Raw genomic sequence first — 26,426 nt, forward strand, 5'->3', positions numbered from 1 at the left:
ATAAGTGCTCTTCTATGCATTTTTACTGCAAATCTCTACCCCACGTTGTGATGTGCAAATGGGTTGTCAAGTACTGCCTAAGAAATTTGAGCATGTACTGTGCTTTCCCATATTAGAGAGGTAACCTGTCGACCAGCGATGAACAAAATTTTGTAATCTTAACAAAGGGATTAACCACCAGAGGCTAAATATATTGAGAGGACTGATAAAAAAATTGTTTTCCATCAGAAGCTACGAATTGTCTAGGAAAATGCTTCTTGCGAGGCAATATACATTGGCAATTACTTACCACGTGTTGGCAGTCTATTTTTATGCTATCTAGCGACCTACCATAATTCATCAAAAATAGTACTTCACCCTAGGAAAAGCTACACTCAGATAACCTACCATCTCAAAAAAATCACTAGAATTATTTCAAAACCTAATGACAACAAAACACTATATACAGGTCTTGTTCCATGACAACAGTCAAAGTCTCAAAATGATCATCTCTTTAACTTTAGCAAGCCTTTCCAACTTCCCTGTAATTTTATAAGTGCTCAGAGAACATTGGAACGATCTGCTTCCGTTGGAGTCAATACCAGAATCCAAAATGATGGCTATTATCTGGGGCCTGAAAGTTCAATTGCTTCAATGACAAAAGATGATGCTTCATTAGTATCATCATGCCTCCTGGAGAAATTACAAGAATCTCGGTCACACGCTTCTCCATTTGACTCTTCTGTATGTTCTGATTGTTTGGATGCAGCTTCCAGGGTTTTCACAACTTCTGACATCTTTGGCCGCAGACCCGGGTTTGATTGAGTGCACTGCAGAACCACTTCTATGGCATTTTCTAGCTCCTCTGGATCAAAAGTACCATTAAGATCTCCATCGACCATCATATCAAGTTTTTTCTCTTCATGTAATTCCCTAACCTGCATAAATGAAAGAGTAGATACAGTGTAAATTTAGAAGCATTTAACATGCATAGCAAAATAGCAGTAGATGAAAGCATACTACCTAGTACATTAACCAGGAAAGAGCACCTATAAAAGATACAGTGATGTGCTAGAGCATGTCCATCTTCTCAACCATGTGGCCCCATTGCATTTTACTCAATGCCATGCATTTGGTTTTGTCTTGACATGAAGAGTTGAATGATTTTATTTTTTGCAAATAAAGTTGATCTGTATCTAAGTTCTTTAATTTAGAAAATACTTGTATCATGTATTCCACATGACCTAAGTGGGAAGAATCTTAATTTCCTCAAGTTGTCTTTTTCTAATTATATGTCTTTTCCAAATGAGGGACAAAAGCAAGCTGTGGTATGTGACAAATTTAAAGTAAAAGCATTTATTGAAATTTTTGTGAGGGCAAAGCGAAGTCAGAAGAAGGAAATTATGAAGGAATACATTTTTTAAATGAAGAATTTACCCAGTCAAGTATCATTCCTTTCTGAAATTGTCCGTTTCCAGTACTCAATATCTTGTGCCCTGTTATCAGTTCCAACAATAGAATGCCAAATCCATACACATCTGTCTTCTCCGAAGACTGTCCAGTGGACAGATACTCTGGAGCAATATGTCCTATGGTGCCCCGGACTGCAGTAGTGACATGTGATTCACGTCGATCCAGAAGTTTTGCCAACCCGAAATCTCCAACAATTGCTTCGAAACTTTCATCAAGCAAAATATTTGCTGCTTTAACATCTCTATGAATGATCTTAGGGTTGCATTGTTCATGCAAATACAACAACCCTCGAGCTGCTCCAAGAGCAACTCGCATTCGTTTGCTCCAGCTAAGAGATGATTTCCCATGATGGCGATCTGCACATGGTCATTCTGCTTCAGGAAAGAATAATGATACTAACATTACAAGAACACTAGAAGCAAACAGGCAATATAGTTTAATTCATGCCTCAGGAGATGCATGACAGTTACAGATGAATATTGATGAAATAAGACAAATATATGCTGGACTAAGAATAATATAGGTGAAATATATTTTTTATCAAGAAATGGTCCAGGTTACAGGAAGATGGTTGAAACTTAGTATTCATGCTATATAAGACCTTGTTCTTTCCAAATCTTGGAATTCTAAATAATAGTAAAATTATACAAAGCTCTAGATAACAATTAACAAAAACCAGATTTGCTTACTCTCAGATTCTGTGTACTTTTCAGAAGTTTTTGAGAGCATACATTTTTCAGAAGTTAACATAGATAAACCAAACATGGCGAATAAATTTGATAAACAGGGCAACATGAGCAGTTATTATTAAGATAAATGATCCATGTGGATCAAGGAAACTGACCTCTTAAACGATCAGCAACACTACCATTAGGCATGTATGGATATACAAGCAACCTCTCATTTGAGGTCATGCAAAACCCATACAACCGTAAGAGATTCCTGTGCAAAGCTAGGCCAATCATCTCTACTTCTGTTTGGAACTGGATTTCTCCAGTAAAGTCTGGATCTTTTAACCTTTTAACAGCCACCACAGTACCATTTCTTAGATGACCTTTATAGACAATCCCAAATCCACCTTGACCTAATATGTTCTTTGAGTTAAAATTGTCAGTTGCAACTTGCAACTCTCGAAATGAGAACCGCTTTAAATGACCCATCTGGAAGTCATAATCATGATCTGCAAAAAGACCAGCATTAGTTAAAAATAAGTTAAACTTCAGTAGCAGGGAACTTATGTTTGCAATCGTACCATCAGAAGAAAAAGGTAAATGCCATCTGCAATAATGTATCCAACAGACAAAAAGGAGCACAGAGGCCATCAAGGTACAGCCGATACTTAAAGAAAGGGCAAGTGCTAACTGATGACTGTTAGTTCTTTCAGATGTGATTGTTTCTGCAAGTAAAACTACATTAATTGCCAGACAAACAGGCTTCCAAAAACAATGACATAATATTTAGCTCACAGATTACCGTTCACTGGTAAGGAAATATCTGCACAACCATGTAAGACAGATGAATTGCATAGAAACTCATTTCCTGTAACACTGGAGAAGTCCAGAAAAAATTACAAGTGATAGAAAAGAGCACTAGAGCAAAATAAGACTTGAGACCAGAAAGGTGACTGTCTTTTATAATTACCCTCTCCATTTACTTACCGGTAATCATTCGCAAGGATCTTTGGAATTGGACCACTCAGATTGTTAAAGGATAAGTCTCTGTAACATGTTGTCCATGCCAAATTTAAGCCAACTGTCTATATATATATATATATATATATATAGAGAGAGAGAGAGAGAGAGAGAGAGAGAGAGGATAAGTGGTACATACAAGAATAAAACACCTGCAAGATTGGCAACAGACTGTGGGATCTGGCCAGAGAGGTTGTTCCGGTTAAGACGCCTGAAAAGAAAGGAGATAACTGTATGATAACACTTGAATTAAGTGCATGAAAAATTACTGCCCCGAAATTTCAAAAATAGATTATGAGGTAATGACAAAGATTAATGGAACTAATATTCCCAGATTAACTCACAGGTAACCTAGTTGAGTCAGATGTCCCAATGAATTTGGAATTTCACCAACAAATTGGTTACCAGAAAGATCAAGAGTCTTGAGCTGGGACAACTTCCCAATCTCAGGAGGGATAGGACCCAATAATTTGTTGTTCTGTAATAACCTGTAAATATGAAGGCACTTAATGAATACAATGAAAAAAAAAAATTTCATGTTTTCATTCTGCATAATTTATACAAATGGTGTCTCAGAAATTAATCACAAACAAAAGGGAGAAGTTAGCAAACCACATTGAAAGTAGGTGTAAAATAAAGCAAAGCTTGAACAAACCGAGTCCTGTTCACATTTGGCTTGAAATAATTTTGAGCCAAAGGCCAAAAGGATCCAGCTTGAATTGATTAAGTTCCATACGAGCTTATTTCGAGCTCGAGTCAAGCTTGAGTTAATTTCGAGCCGCTTGATAATCAAATTCAAAGCCTACTTCAAGTCAAGCCTGAATAAAGCTTGAACCAAGCTTGAATAGAATCCAACTTAAATTCAGTTGAATTGAATCTTGATTGATCTACACTTTATAAAATCAAATCAAATATGTAACTAAGTTGAATCTTATTTACTATATACAGATAGTTATTTTTTTATATTTATACATAAATGAGTTTTATCAAGCCGAGCCTGATAGAGGCGGCTTGTTCTCAAGCTCAGCTTGAAACTAAATTCAGCCTGAATCAATTAATCAAGTTTGGCTAGTTTCAAATAAGAGGCGAGCTTGATCAACCCAAGCTCGAGCCAGCTTGATTAATTTGACAGCTCTAATTGAAACAACTAACAAAAAGTAAGAAGATGCGAATTCCTATTATTATTAAAACACAGGATCACAACAGCTATCTTCTTAGTCTAACTACTTAGTCTAGTAGTCCATTAACACCTCTCCTCCTTACAAAAGATGTAAATTTTCTCAGATTTCCGAATTAACTCACATTGTTTGAAGATGGCTCAGATTCCCGACGTTGGGAGAGACAGTGCCCGCCAGCCCATTGTTCGCCATCTCCCTGGCCACCAAACCGATCGAGAAAACAAACTAGGGCTAAGAACAAGAGTGGAAAAATCGAGGTCAAGATCAAGACCAAGAGAAGAGAGAGAAGAGTACAAGGAGATGACGAATCCATCAGGAGAGCACCCAACCATGGACCAGGTGCAAGGATCTACCGAGTTGATATCCCACCCATCCATCACTCCCCCCTCATCCCTCATCCTGCTCTTCACCGACATTAGAGCAGCCACTGCGAGAAAGAGAAGAATAAACAACGAAAACCTAAAGAGAATAAGTCCAACTCATCCACATAAAAGGGAAGCTTTCTACCTTCGTAGTTGACGCCTTTGGGCGACAGGAGGGGGTCGGAGGAGAGGACGAGAGGGGAGGAAACCAACGCGAAGAGGAGCAGGAGAAGTAGAAGGGGGAGCGAGAGAAGCGAGCTCGCCATTGCGATTTGGGGAAAGCAGAAACGGCGATGGGTTTGGCCATTTTTATTTGGTCGCAGGGGTTGAGGCGAGTGAGATTAGTAGAGAAGTCTTCTTGGAATCTCACCCGACTCGAGGGCTTGGGAAATCGTTCCCGAGGAAGGAGGAGATTTCTTTATTTGGTTAAGTATCGGGAATGGAGAGGGAGAGATAGAGGAAGAGAAGGACGAAGGTGTCGAGATCCAGAAAATGGCGCCGGTGGTCTGCTTGTCCGCCAATAACGTATTTGTATTTTTGTCTGCGAGGGCGCATTCTCCTTTTGGAAATGAGTCGCATGAAAAGCTACAATGCCAATTATCACAAAAACTCCATTTTCAATTCGTCCCTGCTTAATTTTAACAAAATATTTAGAAGATATCGAAGGATTTAATACTAATTTAATAAAATTCATGATATTATAATCTAGAACTTTTGTATTTGGAGTTTCTTCATATTTAAAATTTATCTACAGTGAAATAAAAACTTTGATAAGAAATTAATAGTTTAAATATGAAATTCGTAGTTTATGTATAAAATCCGTAATTTAAGTATGAAATTATAATAATAATTTATATTTTTCTAAGTATATATTATAATTTACTTGTAATATTAGATTAAATTTTTTATTCAGAGTTTCTTTATATTTAAAATATATCTATAGTGAAATGAAGAATTCATAGTTTAAATACGAAATTCATAGTTTAAATATAAAATTCTGACAAAAATTCATAGTTTGAACTATCTCTTATTAGGATCTTATTTTATTAATTAAAAAATGATTAGAAACTTGTATCAAAAAAGAAAAGATTAATAGATAGAAAAAAGAGCAAGAAGATAATGAAGAGGAGAAAAATTACCAGCAACATATAAAGTAGAAAATAAAAAAGATGAGTATGGATCATTTCTCTCTCTTTAATAGTGTCTCGTTAATATTATACAAGGCATTAAATGATAAAAAAAGTAAAATTTTAAAAAAAAAAACCTCAAGTGTAAGAGAAATTGAAAATGACATTATCTCGCCAAACTAAAAATTAAATGAATTTTCGATACAAATAACTCAATAAAGTATTATAGACGTATAAGCAATTGCTGCTTGCATCAAAAAATGATTTAATAAATCGACTTCTGAACAATAATTTATATAGTAATAGAAGGAGAATCAATTTTCATAAAATATTTTTACTATCTAAAAGAACTAGTTAAATTAATAACGATTGCTAATTGAGAGAATAATTTTATAAATTATTTTCAGATAAAGTGATTTACTTTGAAAAATCTATATAGCTGCTTATTCGGCAAAAGCGATAATAGTTTGATGAATAAATCGAGGCCGAGAAGTACCGCTATGTCCTAAGTCATGAGGTACAGAAAAATGGACCTTGCCACAAATATAAAGGATTCTCTCGAGCAATGTGCAAAATCACATAATTCAGATAGGCCGGAATTTAGAAACTGAACTGAGAAATTATTTTATTTTTCAAAGAATATCCGGAGACTGGTATAATTACAGCTTGATAGATGAGAATAAAAAGATAGCTAAGGCGATGCTTAAAAAAACAAGCTGTACAAATAGACCAAACTGATAGAGTTCGAAAGCCTAATCATCCCTCCGAAGACATTAAGCTCTATAAAATTTTAATCAATATAATAAATTATTTAATCTAAGTTTTAAACCGTGTGTATTACTGTTAAATCCTTCAAGCTAATAATACCGTCAAACCATTAACCGAGTCAAATTATTAAAATAACTGTCAAGCTATTTAATATTTTTTTTCATAATAATTATTAAAGATTAGAATCAATTTCATGATCTTTTTGGTGAGAAGAAAAAATACCTACTAACTCTTATATAGTTGGTTCGTACCAAAATAATAGAAGTTAAACATGAAGCAAGTAACAACTGAGATAAGTACTTATGCAAAGAAATGAGCGAAGGAGATGAACGACTATCTTATAAGCAAGCCTCTCCCTTAACCAATATTAGCGGTACCACATGGATAAAGAATGCAGGCACAAGAAGATTGACATCATATGGCTCCACAAAATCATAGAAAACCCAACCTGAAACCTACATGTACCACACCATAACACAACACCATAAACTAAGAAAGGCAAAGCAAAACAACTTTTTAGTATAGTGACAAGATCTGAGGCTACTACAGCGAGGTAAGGCAGGATAGCTAGGCGGGCGGCGGAGGGAGAAAGTGGGAGGATAAAAAAGGCGAGAAGAAAGAAGAGGAGCATCAGAGACAGCCTCTCCTCGCCCGTAGTCGCTAGGGAAGAGAGGAGAAAACCACCGCCAGCAGGGAGAGGCTCGTATGGAGGAGAAAGTACATGCGTGCAACACTCTGGACTGAGATCATTTACACCAATAGAAAAGTAAACACATACAACAGCACTCACTACCGATGAACAATACTTAACATATCAAAAATAAAAAAGACAGGTGAGATTAAACTTCCTTCAGTATCTTAGACAGGCGCCCTATTTCTCTTGCAATTCCCCAGTTTCCATGGAACACTTTGCTCGAGCATTTCTTCATCGTCAGGTGATATACATGGCTCTTTGCGACTAGGAATTAGGCACCTTCCAATGATCAACAGCACTGGATCAGCTTCCACCGACGGCAGAATCATCAGATTCTAGAAGCTCTAAATCATGAGAATAGGTAGGTTGCCCTACTTCACATGGTGCATCATGAAGAACGAGTACAAGCCACCAGAGCGCTCTTTATGATCCAATCTGGTGCAAGAAATTGAGACCACATTGTCGTCTCACATGCTCTGGTATCAGCTTGTTAATAAGCTCCGGTGAGGCACCAGCTAACTGCAAAAGGTCAGAAAAGGGAAGATGTCACAAGCAAGTCAGCAGCAATTAAGCAAGATATTTTAAATTAACAGGAACTTCTATAATAATCATTTCAAGCAAGCTTCGTGATATCACCTCAACTAATAATGGCCCATTTTATGCTCTAACCCTAATTTTGATCCTTTATTTTTACTCTCCAACCAAGAGAAAAGTAGTAGATAGCAAGAGGGAAGTTGCAGAGGAAGCACCTCAAGTGGTCATGTCAGCAGTAACTAAAACAAGGCACATTTGTTTGGATAAATTGCTAAACCTCAGGCAACCAAGTACTCTATTTGCAGATGTTACTGTGAATTGTATCAGGTTATAAAGACGAGAACAGAGACGAGCCAACAAGAAAAATGTTCCAGAAGAAATTGCATTGGGTCTGACCTTTGGGCAAGAAATGAAGGAAATGACATCTGCAATGGGTGCAACTAGCTCAAAAGTGAAAAAGTGAGCGCATATCATTGTTTTACAATAAAATACAACACATGCAGACTAATCTAATAAATCAAACTCCAAAGAAAAAAGTAGTCAGAACTAACTAGCAAGTAGTTAGTTCACAAGAATAAGTGTTCAACGTTCTAACTGCTTAGTGGCTAGAAGATTCAAGGACAAAATGAGTATTTAAAATGGCAAAAACTTACTTCCTGTTTGAAGTTGAAAAGAGGAGGAAATGGACGACCATTTGGCAACCGTGCATTTGGTTCTCGTAATTCATCAAAGAAAGGATGTGCACATGCCTCAAGCTGTAATTAGAAAACTAACTGTTAAATGCATAAAGGAGCACTCCAAGGGCCATCTCTTGTAACCAAGTAGTAATTTAGAAATCATTAGTCAAGCATCAAGCAATCATATTCTATGGAAAGAGGGGATGCTACACAGAAGAGGGGGAAAACCCACAGCAGTACAACGAAGACTTGGAGAATATTGAAGAAGACGTGACGCAAGATCTATTGCTTCCGGAGGCATTCGCTTGTGGAAAACCTGAACCAGTCAAACAATTACAAATTTAAAAAAGCTCTGCCAAATATCAGGAGTGACATCAGAGTAACCAGAAATATATGTCTACTGTCCAGTAACAAGAACAACAACCAAACAATTATTCAAAATTATTTGGACAGCTATATGTATTATTTTCCCTTTTTCCATCTTTATTTAGTACAAACGATTATCAATGTAAGCACTAGCATGCTGCTTCCACCCACATCTGTTTGTCTTTTCATTCCTCTCAAGAAAATTCTCCTGAAAGGGTTTAGAAGCCACTAAACATAATATAGGGCATAAAACCAATGACCATCTTTTCTGTAAGACAAAATCAGCTTTTCTTTGCCAGACACACTAGATCACCTCATTATTTGGGAATATTCGATGGTAAATATCTCTCCAATTTGCTTAGTTGATCGTGCACATAATATATTTACTTGACTAATTAAGTGTGATTGCTTGTGAAGATAGAAGACCCCATAAGAAGCAATAATAGGAATGTTGATTATTAGATCAAAAACTTGTTAGTCCCTTTGAAAGTATTATATACAATCTAGAGTAATGACCGACTACAATCAGATATTCACAATATGTGACAAAAATATTTGAAAGGAAACGCCAAATTCATATGTGCCTAATATAAAGCTTGGAACTGCATTTGCTGATAGAGCATTCTCAGTTGGAAGGCAAGGACAGCGATAAAGAATTTTTAAAAGCCAAAAAGAAAATCTTCCTCCTACCTTGTGCCATGGATGTGCTTTTATTTGAGGAAACCTAAACTCTGTATAGTTAGGGTTCATGCAGCGGATCTCCTCACGTGTTGGGGTACCGAGAACCTGCAAGAAGAACTTACATCAATCTAACTTCTATCTAGAGTAGAACAAAATGTGTATGTGTCGTATCATATAGCACCTTTATTATCTCCACGAGCTGATCGACTGCACTTTCTCCAGGAAATAGTGGCTAATAAGAATGTGGAAAAGAACAGAAATATAAGTGTAGGTTCAAAATAATTCTCCCAAATCTGTTAGAAAAAGCACACCAAGGACTAGAGGAGAAAAGATACTAACCAGACCAAGAAGCAACTCAGCAAGAACACATCCTGCTGACCATATATCAATTGATGTTGTGTACTCAGTTGCACCAAATATTAGCTCTGGAGCACGGTAATAGCGCGAGCATATGTATGATATATTTGCTTCACCCTTAACCTGATATAGTAGTAACAATGCACAAGCTAAATTAAAGGCAGATAAGAAGATGAGCACAAAACCAAAATCAAGAACATAGACAAAAAGAAAGAGGTATATCAATGCTACTAGAGCTGGAACATGGAGTACAGCAGTTAAAACTTTTTCCAAGAGAGCAACAAAATTTCAAGCAGCAAAACTAATACATTTTTTATATAGTTACACCAATTGTACTAACAGTAACACCTATGTGTAAATAGTACAACCATTCAGCAAATATATCCTCTGAGAGTTACTCTCATTACAAATAAGTCCTTGGCCACAAACTTCAAACATTATAATTCCTTATAATCACAAAAGAGAGTATAATATTGCCAACAAGCTTAAAATGAATTTGCACTTCGGTGATGTAGTTGTACTAAGAGCAAATTACACCAATAACAAGGACGGATTTATGACAGAAATCTAGTGCAATGATGCACCTTAGAGGAGGTGTCAGACAAAGGATGAACCTTAGAGAAGGTGTCAAACACTAACTCAAAGATAGCTTATCATAAGAAGCATGATTAAATAATGATGGTTGAAGTAAAATTCATAACTTCAGATAAGAAAGTTCTTTCCTATCTTGCATTGCATTTTCTGCTTTAGGCAACAAGACAATTAGTTCATATGAAGAAAATTAATTATGGTGCTAGAGAAGGTTTTTCTCATTCTCTCATTGTTCTCTAGCATTACATTCAAGAAGAACTACGAAATAAAAAATTAATGAGGCAAGAGGACTCATCTGATGGACGCTTCTTGAATGAAAAATGAAACTTGATTACAAGGTTATGCATGAGCTGTTTATTGATGATTGAAGATGATGCTAACTCACTACTGTAAGCAACAAAAAGAGCCACCAGCAGATATTTTCCACTAAAAGAACAAATAGCATAATTGCTACATTTCAAGGGAAAAAAAGAGCTTTTATATAAAATGCGATCATATTAGCAAGAGGCATTGAATACGTGACAGGAAATCTAGAGGAAAGATAAAGATGAGATCTAGTGCAACTTTTGCCAAGGACGTGTACGGGTTGTCAACAAGTAAAAAGTAAAAACAAACCAACCAGCTTATTTGGATGATCATTACTAATGAAATTGCAGTAAAGGTGTAGATACACCATCCTATTTGGAGTTCTCTATGCATTAACTCAACTATCCAATAATGCAGGCAATTGCTATTGTAAGGCATCTACCTAGTCCCTATATTACACTATGCAGTATCAGAGAGTAAGTACATAATTAATCATTTTAGAATAGAGTACATAAGATTCTGCATGCTTAATTCAAATGTCATCAACGTACCAGAATTTTGGCACTTCCAAAGTCGCAGAGCTTGAGTTGGTGAGTAAGAGGATCAACCTGTATAACATCCATTGGTCTAATAGGATGAGAAGTGGAATGTCCTTGCCTAAATCAATTGACATGGGATTATAACTTTAACAAAGAATATACCAGAAGATTTTGTGGCTTCACATCTCTATGGCAGACACCAGGAACGGTATGAATATAAGCTAACCCCCGAAATATCTGCACAAAAACTCAGATAAGCACTTACATCCTCATAACCATTTTTCCATGCAAGAATACAAAAGAAATACCTGATACGTATAGAGCTTGACGTAAATTAGCGGCATCCTTTGGTTGACATTGTTGTAATGCTTCAGAACACGATACAGTGTCTCAGGAACATACTCCATCACCAAATTAAGGAAAAGCTCATCTCTGTTCGTGGTAGAGAAGAAGCAGTGTTTCAAAGATATGACATTGGCATGATCCATTGAACGCATCAACTGTAACTCACGATTCTTATAACGCCTGTCCTGTAAAACTTTCTTTATGGCCACAGTCTCCCCTGTTTCCAAGCATTTGGCCTGCACACAAGTAACCAAAATGTCATGCACCAAAGAGATAGCTGTTCAAGGAAATACAATAGGATTAGTTAGTTTTGGAACCTGGAAGACAATCCCAAAAGATCCAGTTCCCACAACGCGTTCTGCCATGTAGCTAATCGTCTAACACGACATGAAATTTATGACAAATTAAAAATAACATAACTTTAATCTTCCAAACAAGCAATTTACATTCATACAACTCACAGTTTTGGCTTCACCATTCTTTCCTCCGATAGTGGTGGAGATTATATGACCAGTGACTGGATCATTTCCCTCATTAAGAGATGCTTCATGCTGCACATAGGGCATCAAATGTGAGATAAAACATAAACAGCCAAGGTAAGATCCACCGTATTAACTTTAAAAACCAAACTACCAGCATTGCAAATAAAGCTCCTTGCAAAATCCTAATAATGCAGCTCCAGGAGAAGTAGGAAGAGCAGATTCCAGAGCAATAAACAGTCCCAACACCTTTATTCTTTCAGGAAACGATCGAGAAAACCTCTTGAGAAAGATCAAGCAGCTTAGATAGCTTACAAAGAAGATAAGAAAAGTGACTATGAAATCCATTTTACGGAATAAAGCATTGAAAGAGAATAAAGCATCAACCTACCCATCAAGCAACTGACGGAAAAAATAAATAAATAAAAGGACAAACAGCAACTGGATTGCAGGGACCAAACAGAACCCTGAGTTCCACCAAAGACCCATAGAGAAATACTTCAAAGATTAAAAGTAGAGCTGATCAAAACAAGAAAGAAAACAACGTGAGCTCAAAAATCACCAAAACAGATCAGGATGCCTTTTTCTTTCCAGAATAGAAAACGAGCATACATACTGATTGACAATCCGATCTAGTGGAAGAACGTGCACGAATCAAGACATTACCGGCATACGGGAAAAGATCACCTTAAGAAAACAAAACGAAAAAAAAATTCAAAACACAATGTAAAGTTTTGGAAGGTAAATTGGCGATCTAAAGAAGCAAAACCCAAACTGACACCACGTCGTCCACAAGAGTGAACCCCTACACCAGATCCGAGCCCACGAACGCAGGAATCCGGCAAAGATCGCCGGAAAGTAAGGTGATGTCCAGAAAACTACCTTCGATTCCGGCGCCTCCTGGCGCCGAGGATCTATGTTCATGGCCTCCGGTTCCACCGCCGGAGGCGCTCCAATCGGCATCGTCGCCATGTAGAACGATCTCGTCTCTCTCTCTCTCTCTCTCTCTCTCTCTCTCTACTCACTCTCTTTCTCTCTCCACGCTTCTTCCCAACAACGCCGCTATTTCAACCGTAAAGTAATTAAAGCCCATCATAATCCATACACTACATACATCTAAGAAAAAAGGTTTCGAAATCTATATAAATACTAGAGATGCGTAGAATATTCTACTCGGCAAATTTGTAACTAACTATTTAATCTAAATGATAAAAAGTGTGCACTTTCACAGACACAAAGCAAAGGACTCACCAAGTGATGATATCATCCAGTGTGCAATAAATATTTATAATAAATTATCTCTAAAACTCTTGACAATTTCATATTCCTCTTAGTAGTGTGATTCTCGCCTATTTTATTGAAGAGTTCTCCATGTCTTTTAATAATTAATCTAAAGCTTGTTGGATAAAGCACTGTAAACCTTTTGCTATTTTTCCTTAACATAAAAATATATCCTTAAAATAATAGAAAAGGTGACCTTATTGTTACAATCACCTTCGATGGAAATTCTTACCGTTACTAGATTATTTTAATAAGACGATAAAAATCTTTGTTCTAGTTAAGGAATACATTTAAGTAGAATGGACGTACATGGTGAGCGTATTATGAGATTTGGAAGAGTGCTGATGTGGCGATGTGACCGCCTGGCAGATGGTTGTGAATTGCGACGTTCCCGAAATGCCCCTCGAGTTGGAGGTGTCCGACAAGGAGACCGGCGATAAAATAATTGGGGCCTGGTTGGACCGCATCACATGCGTCCTACCTGTATCACTGGCTATTACTTTGGACCGGATCCCAGGGGTATTTTGGTAAGTCCAGTCATTTACTTTATTTCGCATGGTAGGCTCGGGAAACGACCAAAATAGCCTTTTGCGATAATTTAAGAGGTTAGAATCTGTTAGACAAAGACGTTGAATTTAATTCCGTTCAAACCCTACTAATAGTAGCAGCAAGCTTGTTGTAAAATATCTTATAAGTTTGCTATTTATAAATTAAACCCTCGACTGAACTAAAATTTGGAGCAGACCTTCCTACAAATTAGTCTCGCCGCTGATTCGACGGTCAAAATAAAGGCAGAAGATAAATAAAAAATAACTATAAAATATAGGGTGCAATTTGTAAAAAATTATGTAATATAATATGCTTAAGCGTGAGTGCCGAGCGGTCAAAAATGGAGGAGGGGCAGAGCGGTCAAACACGCCGACCAACACAAATGTGCGGTTGATACTTTTCCTCCTCCCATGGGCAAGAAAAAATTTCCGGGTTTCCGGGCAGAGAAATGAATGCCAGTTACGCAGTCGGTCCATCTAGAGCTGGGCCCCACGGAAGGAGTAATGCTTTTAGAAACGGGCATAACATCCGGATTGCTTGCAATAATTGATGGTCCCTTCTTATTAGTCCTACTACACTTACTTCTACTTGTGGTGATGGTGATGGCCCCCCACATTCCATTCAAACTTTTTAATATAACAATTAAGAGTGATCGGGTACGGGCTGGATCTTTGACTGACCTGATTTGAATCTTGATGATTGGGATTTATTCTAAACTTGTAGTATGTTTTAGCTTTGTTATTGGATGTAACGTTTTCCTGGTTGGTAGCAGTCTCCCATGCATGCAAAGAGAGAAAAAGAAAATTATAGACAAAGACATGATGTTAGACTCTTAAATTGTTAATTGTTATACGAATATTTGATTCATTTTATACTATTAATATTTAAAAAAAGTGAAAAAATTAAGGACACAAAAAGGTTAGCAATCTATTTGTTTGTATGTTACTTGATATTTAGAGTCGAAAAATATAATGGATAACAGATTTGAAAAGTTTCAAACAATTTAGAGGGTTTGCGTATTAAATAGAACAGAAAAAAGTTTATCTTGCCCTTCTTGTTCGGACCTACCACCCCTATGTGAAATGAAAATTTTTGTGCTTAGAGCCGTCAAAAAGCCTACGGACCCGTAAGCTTTGCGGGCTTGGCTCGAACTCTAAATGAGCCGAGATGATTGGCTCGCTCAAGCTCGATTCAGTTAGGCTTGTATAATATATATAACTGTTGTATCATATATCTAAAGGTTAATATGATTTGTATGAATATTAAAAAAAAAAACCCTTAATTCCCCCAAAGTTTCTATCGGGCAATCCTCTTTCCCATAGTTTCATCACCGAAATCCAAATCGGTGAAACCCAGTCCATCACCTCCTCTGCTCCCCTTCCTCAAAACCCATTTGCTCCTTCCTCCTCTTCCTTGGAAACCTATGCCATCACCTCCCCTGCCAAGATTGGGATCTCTTCCAATGGCAACCCCTCGTCATCGCGGCGATCTTGGTCGATGACGGCAGAATTAGTGGTGTCTTCCTCCGCCGTGAGATATATATATATATATATATATATATATGCTCTTCTTTGGATTTTCAGGGGCTTGGATTTAGAGAACTAATTTTTTCCTTATTTTTTGGTAGTCTTACTTCCCAATTTTCTGCTTATCTCCGATGACCTTGTTGGAGCAAGTCACAATGCAACTGATGAAATTTTATTGTTTGGCTTTGGGGTTCTGATTACCATAATTGAGTCATGGAGAAGTCTATGCTATCCGTCAGGAAAGAGGGGCAATGAGGTGAAGGAGAATCCATTTTAGCCACACTGAAGTATGCTATCCTCCAACCTATTGCTAAGGTGTCCACAATGTGCTTTATGGGGTTTCTTGTGGCTCCAAGTATGTGAATATCTTTCCCGCTGGTGGTCGGAATGGACCAACCAAACCATTAAGAATCATAGGATCAGTCACCCAGCTATGAACAGTAAGAGGTAATTACGCTCTGAAATTCTCTTCACCCATTTAGCCCTCGAGCTATCGAGTCGAGCTTAAGACTCATAGAGTTAGGCCCGAGATAAGCTTGAATGAATTTTTCCAGTTAAAATCGAACTTGAGCTAAACTTGAGCCATAAAAAAAGAACTCTCGAACCGAGCCGAACTGAGCCCACAGGCTGGTTTACACCCCAAGCGAAAGTTATACGAGTTAGCTGTATGGGTCTTTAATCACCAAAACCACTGTGAAGACAAAATTAAAACACCATATATTTTAGGATAATTTATTAAAATTATGTTATATTTTATTTCTATTATTATTCACAATCCATCGTATAGATTTATCATTCAACGTCTATAGACTGTATTTCACTTAAAAATCCTCAAAACTACTGTAACTATAAAATGAACTTAATAACCTTAAATAAATTTTTAAGATTAAAATAAATAAATAAATAAATATCCATATTTTGAAGTCAAATAAGAGGTATTTTAGGTTTTCTATTTTTTATTTTTTATAAGTAATAAAATATTATATATGTCGTTACCTGTTTAAGACTAATATTAGCTCGAAATGTTTTTAAGAAATTTTAAGCAAAATGTAGTGCGTTCAAGAATAAATATCCGTATAATAAAATGTCAATAATAGTAAAATCCAAATGTATAGTATTTTTGATAAATTTCACTATATTTTATTTTTTGGATAATTCAGTTAGACTCCTAAATTATTGCTTATTTTCTTATACACCTTTTTTGAACTTTTTATTTATTTAGTACACGTAGATCCCTTAAGGCCTAAACTACTTGAAATGGTCCAAATATAATACTGGTTTTAATAATGTAAGAGAACTCCCTAACATTATATGGGAGAGGGCATTAGCGCTCGCCTATGAATATGATTCTATTCTCGCCCTTAGTCTTCGAAAAAGAATCACTCTCGGCCACCCTTCCAATAGGTTGTCACCCCACGACAGAACATCTCAAGCTTAACATTGACGGTTCGTATTCAGGCCCTAATGAGCTTGGCGAGGGAGACTTCATCTTGTTTTCCTCATCATGCTCCCTGATTATGGCCGACAATCGCTACGGTAAATTCCAGTCACTTCTCGCTACAGAAGAGAATACTCTCAAAGAAGGTCTTCATACTATTAGGAGCCTCAATATCTCTCGTGTGGATGTGGAAACATACTCACTTATATTAGTCAACATTCTCAACGGAAATATGTTAGCTCCATGGACACTTTTAACGCTGATTGAAGAATGTAATTTTTTTTTGTTTTTTTGTCTTGTATCCTTGAACATTCTATATAGCATACTAATCGAAAAGTGGACTAGGTAGTTCATTAGCTTGCAAATATGGGTATACATACATGATATGAAAGTACTTGGCAAGGGGCCTATTCCGATCCTGTGGTACGAATCTTGTATTTTGATACCATGGTACCACGATATAGCATGACCCATCTTATATTTTGATACCATGGTACCACGATATAGCATGACCCTTACGTAAATTGCCTAAGTTTTATTATCAAAAGAAAAAAAGAAGAAGAAGAAGAAATAGACTATAAGTAAGATTGTCTAAGTAGAATTATGTCTTATTTTTATTATCATTAATACTGTACATATACCACTAGGTGGTTATCATCCAATCTCCATCTTCCTCTATTATATCAAATCTTACCTAAAGAACATTTTATGTTATGCTCAAGAAAATAGTTTTATTTGACATAAACTATCATATCTATTATTTTTTTTACTTATTCTTACATTCAATCTTTATTTATAGATCTTCCGTCCTTATAATAAAGTAGAGCATTAACTTCAAAAAATACGATAGTGCCTAAAAAAGCTAATAAATTCTGCACCACTAACAATGTGGTATTTATTCGAAGGCATATCTTAAAGATGTCTACTAATTCAAAGTTTTGCATATAAAGTTGGCTGACATGTTTCTTATGATTCCAGCTTCCTATGTAAGCATAAAAACAAAACCAAAGGGTCATTGATTGAAGAAAAAGATTTATAAATTTAACCAGTTAAATTGTAATCTTTCTTTCAACTAATTCTATTGTCATGAAGATTATCATTATCATTTATTGGGGTAGTGAAGGGGCTCAAATTAGCGTGGGTTTCTAAAGGAGTCTCAAATCCCTTTATGTCACTGGTTGTTTATATATGATTATGGAAATGAGTTGATATAGATTATTGGTGCATAAACTAAGTGGTTGAAAGAGATACAAAAAAATTGGGAACCAACGATTGTAGAAGTATGCGTGTATTCTTCCTGACAATTAGTAAAATTCATACATAAAACCAAAAACTACTAAGAAAAATAATATTGTATTTTAAAAATTAGCTGCAGCATAATTATTTTAATTTTATTTAGTTAGATATAACATAGGGAGGATAACTTATCGTCCTTGTTTCCTTTTCTTTCACTTATACATGCTACAACGGTCGACCAAGTCAATTCATCTAAGTGGTGGAACTAATTAACCAAGCTACTCAACTCGGAGTCACAAGAATTGAAGTCGGCAAGTCATCATATTTGAGCTCAAGGAGTTAGAAACATTGAACATCTAAAGCAATATTAGATTGTGACCGTTTGACAAATAAAATAAGATCATTTGAAAATTGGTAAGAAGAAAAGGAGAGCTAAAAATGTCGATAAAAGTGACGGATATATTTCTTAGTTAGACTGTCCTAATAATGCACCAGATTTGGTGATGATATAAATTATAATATCATCAACTAGACCAAAAGGTTGAGCTGTTGGTCAATAAATTGTTTCATAAATCAATCAACGACAATGTTATCACAAGTTTGACACATTCCATGTCAACGTTCTTCCCTTATAATTTCTGTAATGCAAGTGCGCAAATGTCCAGAAGAGATAGAAAAAAGGTTGGCTTAATGAAACAGGAAGTTTATTTTGATCTATGGACAACCTAAAAGAGAGAAGAGAAAAAAAAAACTAATTTGTTCTTAAAAATTGACGAATAAAGAGTAAGTAAAGATTAGACCAAACAAGACTGAAAATTATAATTAAGCAAAGCTTAATGCACGTAGTTAATTGCTACAACGACATCGTCTTTTCCCCTTTGAAATCTTCTCCTTCATCTTTTTTAATTAATTCTCTATCAAGCCTTGTTTTCCTCGTTATTTCTTACAAGCGAGTTTCCCTATCCACGATCGACCATTAATGAGATATTTTTATTAAAACAAAGAAGTCAAAAGAAAGACTTGGTATAACTACACGGGTATTGATAATATGAACACATGTTTCATTTAGATATCTTAGAAACATTTGCCACTATATATAGAATAGGCAGAGCAAGTCTCTTCCATCATCCATCAATTAATCTCTAAGCCTTCTTAGCTAGCTAGCCATGGCCTTCTTCTCCAAAAGCTTCTTCACCATTGCACTACTCCTCTCTCTTCTCTCTTGCACTGCTCACGGGCAGTTGTCTCCTAACTTCTACTCTAACAGCTGCCCAAATTTAGAAAGCATCGTGGCATCTGTCATGTCTCAAATTGCTTCTTCGGATCCATCCATGGCTGCTGCCATTCTTCGCCTCTTCTTCCATGACTGCTTTGTAAATGTAATTTAGCATCATCTTTAGCTCCTCTAAATACTTAGTCTTCTATATATGTGTGTGTGTGTGTGTGTGTGTTTTGTTAGGTAAATATTGATCACAGTCTTTTTTGTTCATTACTTTAGGGTTGTGATGCCTCTCTTCTTCTCGACGATGGTCCGGTGGTCAGTGAGAAGAGAGCGCCTCCGAACCTTTCGGTCCGTGGCTACGAAGTCATCGACGCCATCAAATTGCGAGTAGAAGCAGCTTGCAGAGGACAGGTTTCCTGCGCCGACATTCTCGCCCTTGCCGCTCGCGACAGCGTTAGCTTGGTTAGTGAATGAATTACTTCATAATAATACTTCTTGGGTTGACCATTATGTATAAATCTCTTCTTAATTACTAGGGCAAAAGTCTATTATGAGTCTCATAAGATAACCATAAGAACTCTTACTCAGAGGTTTTTTTTATAGAGGGCAGGGCATCATATTTCAAAATTTATCCAAATAAATTTTTAGCTAGTAATTTTTAAAACTATATTAAGTTTTATGGCGGAAGTATCACAGCTATGAGTTGCACACTTAACTAACATATATATTGTTATCAACTGCTGCAGCTTGGAGGACCAAGTTGGTCAGTACCATTAGGCCGCACAGACTCAACGTCGGCAAGCCTAAACGTGGACCTCCCCGGCCCCGACTCCAACATCGGAGGTCTAATCAAAGCCTTCGCCGACAAAGGCCTTGATGCCCGGGACCTGACTGCTCTCTCTGGTGCGCACACCATTGGACAAGCGACGTGCGACATCTTCAGAAACCGCATTTACAACGACGCCAATATTGACCCGAACTATGCCTTTCTTCGCCGGCAAACCTGCCCTATGGGTGCCGGCCCAAACTTCAATCTAGCTCCGCTAGACGCGTCGAGCCCCACCCGTTTTGACAACGCCTACTACAAGAACCTCGTCGATCGGAAGGGGCTGCTCCACTCCGACCAGGAGTTGTTCAACAACGGGCCCACGGATTGGCTTGTGCGTTTGTATAGTAGCAATCCTGTAGCCTTTGCCAATGACTTTGCCAATGCCATGGTTAAGGTGGGAAACCTTAGTCCATCAACTGGATGGAGTGGAATAAGAAGATCGAACTGCAGGAGTGTGAATTTTTCATCACGATACTGATGGAAGCCACTTCCATCGCACATGTTACTAGGGAATAAACCTTTGAAATTTGTGATGTCCCTCAATTTGTGTTAATTTGTTTGATATTTTTTGGAATTTAAAATGGTGTTGTAGAGTTTTTAAGTTGGAATTGAATTCTTTCTATTATTTGTTACATGCATTTGATGACTATGTTTGTGTTAGCTGACAGAGTGATGTGGTGTGGATGCATGGGATGTACTTTAATTGACTAAATCTAGCGTTGATTTTTGTTGGAGAAATCGTTTGTCACTTTTAAGATTTCAGAAATATATGTGAAGATCTCTAATATATGGTAGGAAAGATGCCTCTTAACAATGATTAAGGTAGATGGTGATATCCAAGATATATAACGGTATGAGAAGGTCAATTTTATAATGTAAATGAGTCGGGATTATGACATCTGAGTTAATTAAACCCAACAAAATCTAAATAGAAGGGTATCAACTGAAAGATATTTTACAAGAACACTAAAGTAGCTTTGAAAATATATAAATATTACTCTTTAGTGGGATAGGATTTGGTGGTTAGATTTAACAAAGATATTTTTTATTTCGTGGTGAAATATGTCTTTAAAAAGGTGGGTCAATATTTTAAAATTTTAAAGAGTAATTTAGTAATTTAATTTACACTAAATCAGAATCAAAGTTAATAATAATCAACCAAAGTAAAAGTAGGTAGAACATTATATAGAAATTATTAGAAAAAAAAAGTAGAGTCTATTTAGCAAATCTTCAACTATGAGATGTTAATAAAATAATAAAAAATGTAGTGTGTTAGTTGAACATTTTTTTATTATTCAATTACTTTGCTACATCTATGATGATTATAGAGGCGAAATTATCCGGGTGACATCAAAATCGCACCTGATAAAAGTGTAAATTAAATTACCACCTATTTTTGATATAGTTATAAGTAATTTGTGTGATATGATAACAGATAGTGATTATTTACCATATATTATATATAAGTATATAATATTTCTTAGTAATATATCAAACTTGAACATGTAACAAGTTCACTAACTTTTACCATCCACATAACCCATCTGTTTCTTCCTACGCTCTCTTCATTAGAAGCCTTCACAAAACCCTACTTACTACGGTGGTTGGCCGCTAGTATTCTATTCTCCTTTCACTCTATAAATACTGGATGTTGCACAAATTCCCGTTCCTATGTGGAAATAGCATTGCTAACTTTGAAATTCTCTAAGCGATTTGAACACTCTATTCTTATTCCGAAATTATCTAAACAATTCAACAATCCATAAACTACAATAATCCATAAGTAAGAAAAATTACTTTCTAATCACCGACCACAATACAAGATCAGGCAAAAAAATCTACTTCACACTCGTAAAAGGTGGGTTCTTTCATGAGAAAGTAGTGTGGCAGCTAGGTAATGCATAATAATTCTACAAACTATGCTCAGAAGTGACAAAACAATATGATTTTATTTTTATTGGGTTTTCTTATTTACTGGTTTGGGGATTTAAAGAGGGTAGAATATGAGTTCTGGTATAGGTTTTGAGCAAGATTTATACTCGATGTATTTTGAGTAGATATCTCTTGTGCGATTTTGTCCTACATTATACTAAAAAGAAAACAGTTGCATGCCCGATGAATGTAGCCTAGAGCTGAACCATATAAATCTTATTATCTTGTCTGCTCGGATTATTTTATCTTTGTCTTTTATTTTTATGGGTTTTTCTTGTTGATCGCTATCACAAATAATAACACCAATGCCATGTTTTCTTTTTGTATTTTCTCATCCAAATTTTATAAATCTGTAAGCAACTTGTTAAAGATATTCAAGTGCTTGGTCGGTAGAATTCGCTTCTTGTATTAAAATTGAAATGGCTTCTTCTTATAAGTAGAATCAATTCTTAATGTTTTTTATCATAATTTTTTTTCTCTAATTTATTTAACACATTTTTCATTGAGGCCTCCTTTGTTATATCTGATGTTAGAGATCCCATACCCACATAGGTAAGGGCAAATTATACATGATCCAATACTTGGTAACGTGCGAGGAGAATGGAGATTTGGCATCTGAGAAGCACTTGAGTTGGATTAGTGGCATGTATATATGAGTCCTTATGTGAGCTGCTTGTATAAACTACTGGGATCTCGAATTGGGCAAGAATGAGGAGGGCAAATCAAGCTACTCAAAGGCTGAGGATCTGGGTTCGGAAGTACTAAGACAACTATAAAAGGTTAGCTAACCCAATGTGAAATTCAAATTAGTTATAGCATAGCACTCCACTATACTTTTTTCTTTTATTCAAGAGCTCCGAGGGTTTGATATAAGCTGCACAAAGAACCAACTCATTTTTGATACAGAGGTACTAAACTTTCATCAAACTTTAGTCAATATACTAAGCCACCTAGTCTACGCTTCAAGCTGTGTGTGTCACCGAATTATTACTCCGAATTAAATACCGTTGAGATATTACTCTAAGTTGTCTATCGAGTTGCTCCTTCAAGCTAATTACACCGCTGAACCATCAATCGAGCTAAACCGTTGAGCTAAGTCATCACCAACCAATAAATATGTTACGAACCGGCCTAATCCGATCCACAACGGTTCTGAAACTTAGATTTTAGCTTGATACCCCTCCAATGGCTAAATGGATACTAGGTTTAGTTCTTAATGTAAAGAGGTAGAGTTGCTGTAGAAGATGGAGGTTAGAAGCTGTAAGAGGCCAACTAAGGACTTGGGCGATGGAAGAAGGGAGATGGAAAAGGGCGCCAATTGCTAGAGTCAAGTAGAGAAGGAGATAAAGCTAAAGCCAAGATACGATCTCAATTATGGTTTCCTCCATATATATAGAGAGGCTCACCCTAAGAACTCCTTACTAAGTTAAACAACTCCAAACAAATCCTAACAAATCAACACTAAATTAAAACCCTAATAAACCAACTAAACTAGTCTTCCTTATCTTCTCGGATTAACCCTTCGATGAATTAAAGTAGATAGATCTCGAATATAGAAAAGTCATGAATATCAAAGTTGTAGATCTGGAGATTGGCAACCTTATCCAACTTGGTTGATATTATTTGGATATGTGTAGAATATTTTATGAATATTTTTCCGAAACTACGCAGAGTTGGATTTAGCTAATTAAATAAAATCCTAACCTATTAAGACTTTAACTAAACTAAATAACCAAATAAGATAATTAGACTTAATCAATTGAGCCTAATCTCCTTTTGATGTGATCCGATCTGATCCGATTTGCATCAAAATAATTTCCTCCATAATAATTATTTGATGTTAGAATTTTAATCCTACAGTCTCCTTAGTTGTAGGGAAGGATATATATACCTATCAACTCTACCATAGTCGGTACGTGAGCACTCCACCACACTCAAATGATTTATTTCAAGGAGGTGATAACATGCAGAAGACATTACTTTCCTTCAACGACAACTTCCAAGTATAAATCAATGACTTAGGATATAAAGACTATGTTACTTAGGATATAAAACCATCATGATTTAAATAATAATTATATTAGAGCATATTATGTCTAAAGTATTCTCGCTTGATCATTATTATGGCCACATTCAGATTTTTCAACTCAATAATCTTACGACTATTATATATATAGGCTGGCCCCTCTTTGCACTCTTGAACCATCCATAATTTGCTTGTTTGATTATGAGTCGCAGATGGTAAAGAAGGAGATCAACCCAATATTAAATATGAACAACACAGGTATGATCTACAATAGACTTAATTTCCTCTATATTATTCTCTCTATAACTATATTTTTTCGTTAGTTGACCGACAGACAGAGTCATCTCTTGTGGATGCATGCATGGGATGTACTTTGCCTTACTCCATCTATCCTTGACTCTTTTGTTGGAAAATTTGACTTTGACTTTAAATTTTACGGTAGGAAAGATGCCTCCTAACAACTAAGATAACGTTATTATTATTATTATTATAAAAAAAACTAAGATAACGAGATGAGAAGTCAAGTTTATACGCAAGTCTCCTCCATTATTGGAAGTCTAATAATGTGCGTAATATTTTATCAAATATAGCGTGCATTTTGGTATTTATCATGCAATCTTATATTTTATTTTTAATGCCTCGTAAACAATCATAGCTGATGATATCCTTTTGCTTTTGAAATAAGCAAAAATTAATATATCTAGGATACACTAATTTTATATTAAAATATTATTTCCATTTTAATTTTATATTAACTTAAAATTTTTATTTAAATGTATTTGAATCTATAATTAAGTTAATTGGCATTCATTATAATATATATGACTTAAAAAATGTTTTTGGTTTGATTAATTAGATTCTAGGTAATTTTATTGAATTTAATCTATTTTGTGATTCACTTAAGAATTTCGCATTCTTTTTTCTCTATAGTATTTTTCAACATCATAATATTATTTTAACTAACTGATATTAAATAAATTATTAAAATATCCTCATCTTTATACTCTTTCATCATCTTCCTTCATTTTTCGCCACTACCGCCGCTTTTTCTTTGTCTTTCCGCTCTTACTCCTTCTCCTCTTCTTCTTCTTTATAAAATTAGTATATTGTAACGAAATTTTTTTTTTTTGTTAGTACTTTCATCTTAACCCAAGATATTAAATAAAACAAATAATTAAATTATAAAATTCTCAAACACAATAAGTAAATTATAAAATAAATAAAATATGGAGTGTGATTTATAAAATTTTCTAAATTTATTATTTATCTTAGAATTAATTAGGCAACAAATTTACCTTACATGCACTATGGTTACCTAAAGGAAAAAAAGTTATTTTGCTTTTATAAAGGTTGATATATAATATAGGAAGATAACTTATTGTTATTATCTTATTTCCTTTTTTCACTTTAAAATGCGAGAATGGTGGGCTAAGTCAATTTATCTAAGTAATAGAATTTATTAAGCCAAACAATTGAATTAAGAGCCACTAGAATTGAAGTCGGCAAGCCATTATAATTGAGCTCTTAGTAGTTTCAAACTTCAAAACAAATAAAATAAGATCATTTTAAAAAGAAGAAAAGGAGAGCATAAAAATATCAATAGAAATGAGAGATGCATTGAATCTTAGTTAGATCACCAAATTTGGTGATAATATATATTTAAAATGTGATAAACTAGCACAAACGGTTGAGCTATTAGTTAATAAATAGTTCCCTAAATGGACCAAAAGATTTTGCTACCATAAGTTTGACACATTCCATGCATGTCAATCGTTCTTCCCTAATAATTTCAATAAAGTTAAAGGTTCATAGTTGTTGTCGTAGAGCAATGATTAATTCCATATATATATATATATATATATGTATACTAGCGAATTTTTTGAGACAATATTTTATTTCTAAATCTTCACAACCTTTATGTATTCATTCAATATTTCATAAAAGTCCTTGACATTATGAAGAGATATAAATTGACTTAATGAAATAAGAAATTTATTTTGATTCATAGATCACATAAGAGAGAGAGAGAGAGAGAGAGAGAGAGAGAATAATGACAAAGAGACTACTTTATTCTTAAAATATGAAGGGGTGATCGCTACTTAAGTATAAAGTACAAATGATATAATTATAATCTCCTTTTTGTTTAATTAAGAAAAGCTTAACGTTCGTATGAATTAATTTCTCTTTTCCCCTTTGAATATTTATCCTTCCCCCTTTTTTTTCATTCTCTATGAAACCTT

The 26,426-nt window shown here is 35.4% G+C and overlaps 3 protein-coding genes across 4 annotated transcripts; 1 reads left to right on the plus strand and 2 right to left on the minus strand.

Annotated features, from left to right (window-relative positions):
* Positions 1 to 194: 194 nt before the first annotated feature.
* Positions 195 to 5,230, minus strand: LOC140765821 (probable LRR receptor-like serine/threonine-protein kinase At5g45780). Of its 2 annotated transcripts, XM_073105075.1 has the most exons (11): positions 4,829 to 5,230; positions 4,616 to 4,748; positions 4,446 to 4,517; positions 3,488 to 3,631; positions 3,283 to 3,354; positions 3,111 to 3,170; positions 2,926 to 2,999; positions 2,705 to 2,848; positions 2,297 to 2,632; positions 1,417 to 1,808; positions 195 to 917 (listed from the first exon to the last, which is right to left on the minus strand). In XM_073105075.1, the coding sequence occupies exons 1-11, from the start codon at positions 4,947 to 4,949 to the stop codon at positions 603 to 605; spliced, it is 1,863 nt and encodes a 620-aa protein (XP_072961176.1). In that variant the 5' UTR covers positions 4,950 to 5,230; the 3' UTR covers positions 195 to 602. The 2 variants fall into 2 exon arrangements, with proteins under 2 accessions (XP_072961176.1, XP_072961177.1); XM_073105076.1 differs by lacking the exon at positions 3,111 to 3,170.
* A 1,651-nt stretch (positions 5,231 to 6,881) lies between these two features.
* LOC140765822 (shaggy-related protein kinase eta-like) lies at positions 6,882 to 13,240 on the minus strand. Its single transcript, XM_073105077.1, has 12 exons — positions 13,030 to 13,240; positions 12,130 to 12,219; positions 11,986 to 12,045; positions 11,632 to 11,904; positions 11,486 to 11,560; positions 11,336 to 11,392; positions 9,870 to 10,010; positions 9,712 to 9,762; positions 9,540 to 9,635; positions 8,716 to 8,799; positions 8,460 to 8,561; positions 6,882 to 7,791 (listed from the first exon to the last, which is right to left on the minus strand). Exons 1-12 carry the CDS (start codon positions 13,117 to 13,119, stop codon positions 7,696 to 7,698), a joined length of 1,215 nt encoding a protein of 404 aa, XP_072961178.1. The 5' UTR covers positions 13,120 to 13,240; the 3' UTR covers positions 6,882 to 7,695.
* A 6,066-nt stretch (positions 13,241 to 19,306) lies between these two features.
* LOC140764238 (peroxidase P7-like) lies at positions 19,307 to 20,836 on the plus strand. The gene is made up of 3 exons (XM_073102700.1): positions 19,307 to 19,556; positions 19,676 to 19,861; positions 20,146 to 20,836. Exons 1-3 carry the CDS (start codon positions 19,344 to 19,346, stop codon positions 20,704 to 20,706), a joined length of 960 nt encoding a protein of 319 aa, XP_072958801.1. The 5' UTR covers positions 19,307 to 19,343; the 3' UTR covers positions 20,707 to 20,836.
* The last annotated feature ends 5,590 nt before the right edge of the window (positions 20,837 to 26,426 follow it).

This window comes from Typha angustifolia, chromosome 8 (genome assembly GCF_048772165.1).
Source record: "Typha angustifolia cultivar Huaian chromosome 8, ASM4877216v1, whole genome shotgun sequence".
Lineage (NCBI taxonomy): Eukaryota > Viridiplantae > Streptophyta > Magnoliopsida > Poales > Typhaceae > Typha > Typha angustifolia.

Excerpts from the sequence above, each read along its gene's own strand:
- LOC140765822 (XM_073105077.1), bottom strand. The coding sequence starts at position 13,119 with ATGGCGACGATGCCGATTGGAGCGCCTCCGGCGGTGGAACCGGAGGCC. Across the intron at positions 12,046-12,129 it reads AGAATGGTGAAGCCAAAACT|ACGATTAGCTACATGGCAGA; the intron begins GTGAGTTGTATG and ends ATGTCGTGTTAG. Across the intron at positions 8,562-8,715 it reads CAAGTCTTCGTTGTACTGCT|CTTGAGGCATGTGCACATCC; the intron begins GTGGGTTTTCCC and ends TTCTAATTACAG.
- LOC140764238 (XM_073102700.1), top strand. The coding sequence starts at position 19,344 with ATGGCCTTCTTCTCCAAAAGCTTCTTCACCATTGCACTACTCCTCTCT. Across the intron at positions 19,557-19,675 it reads TCCATGACTGCTTTGTAAAT|GGTTGTGATGCCTCTCTTCT; the intron begins GTAATTTAGCAT and ends TCATTACTTTAG. Across the intron at positions 19,862-20,145 it reads CTCGCGACAGCGTTAGCTTG|CTTGGAGGACCAAGTTGGTC; the intron begins GTTAGTGAATGA and ends CAACTGCTGCAG.
- LOC140765821 (XM_073105075.1), bottom strand. The coding sequence starts at position 4,949 with ATGGCGAGCTCGCTTCTCTCGCTCCCCCTTCTACTTCTCCTGCTCCTC. Across the intron at positions 4,518-4,615 it reads GATGGATTCGTCATCTCCTT|GGAGATGGCGAACAATGGGC; the intron begins GTACTCTTCTCT and ends TTTGGTGGCCAG. Across the intron at positions 2,849-2,925 it reads TATTTCCTTACCAGTGAACG|AAACAATCACATCTGAAAGA; the intron begins GTAATCTGTGAG and ends TTTTACTTGCAG.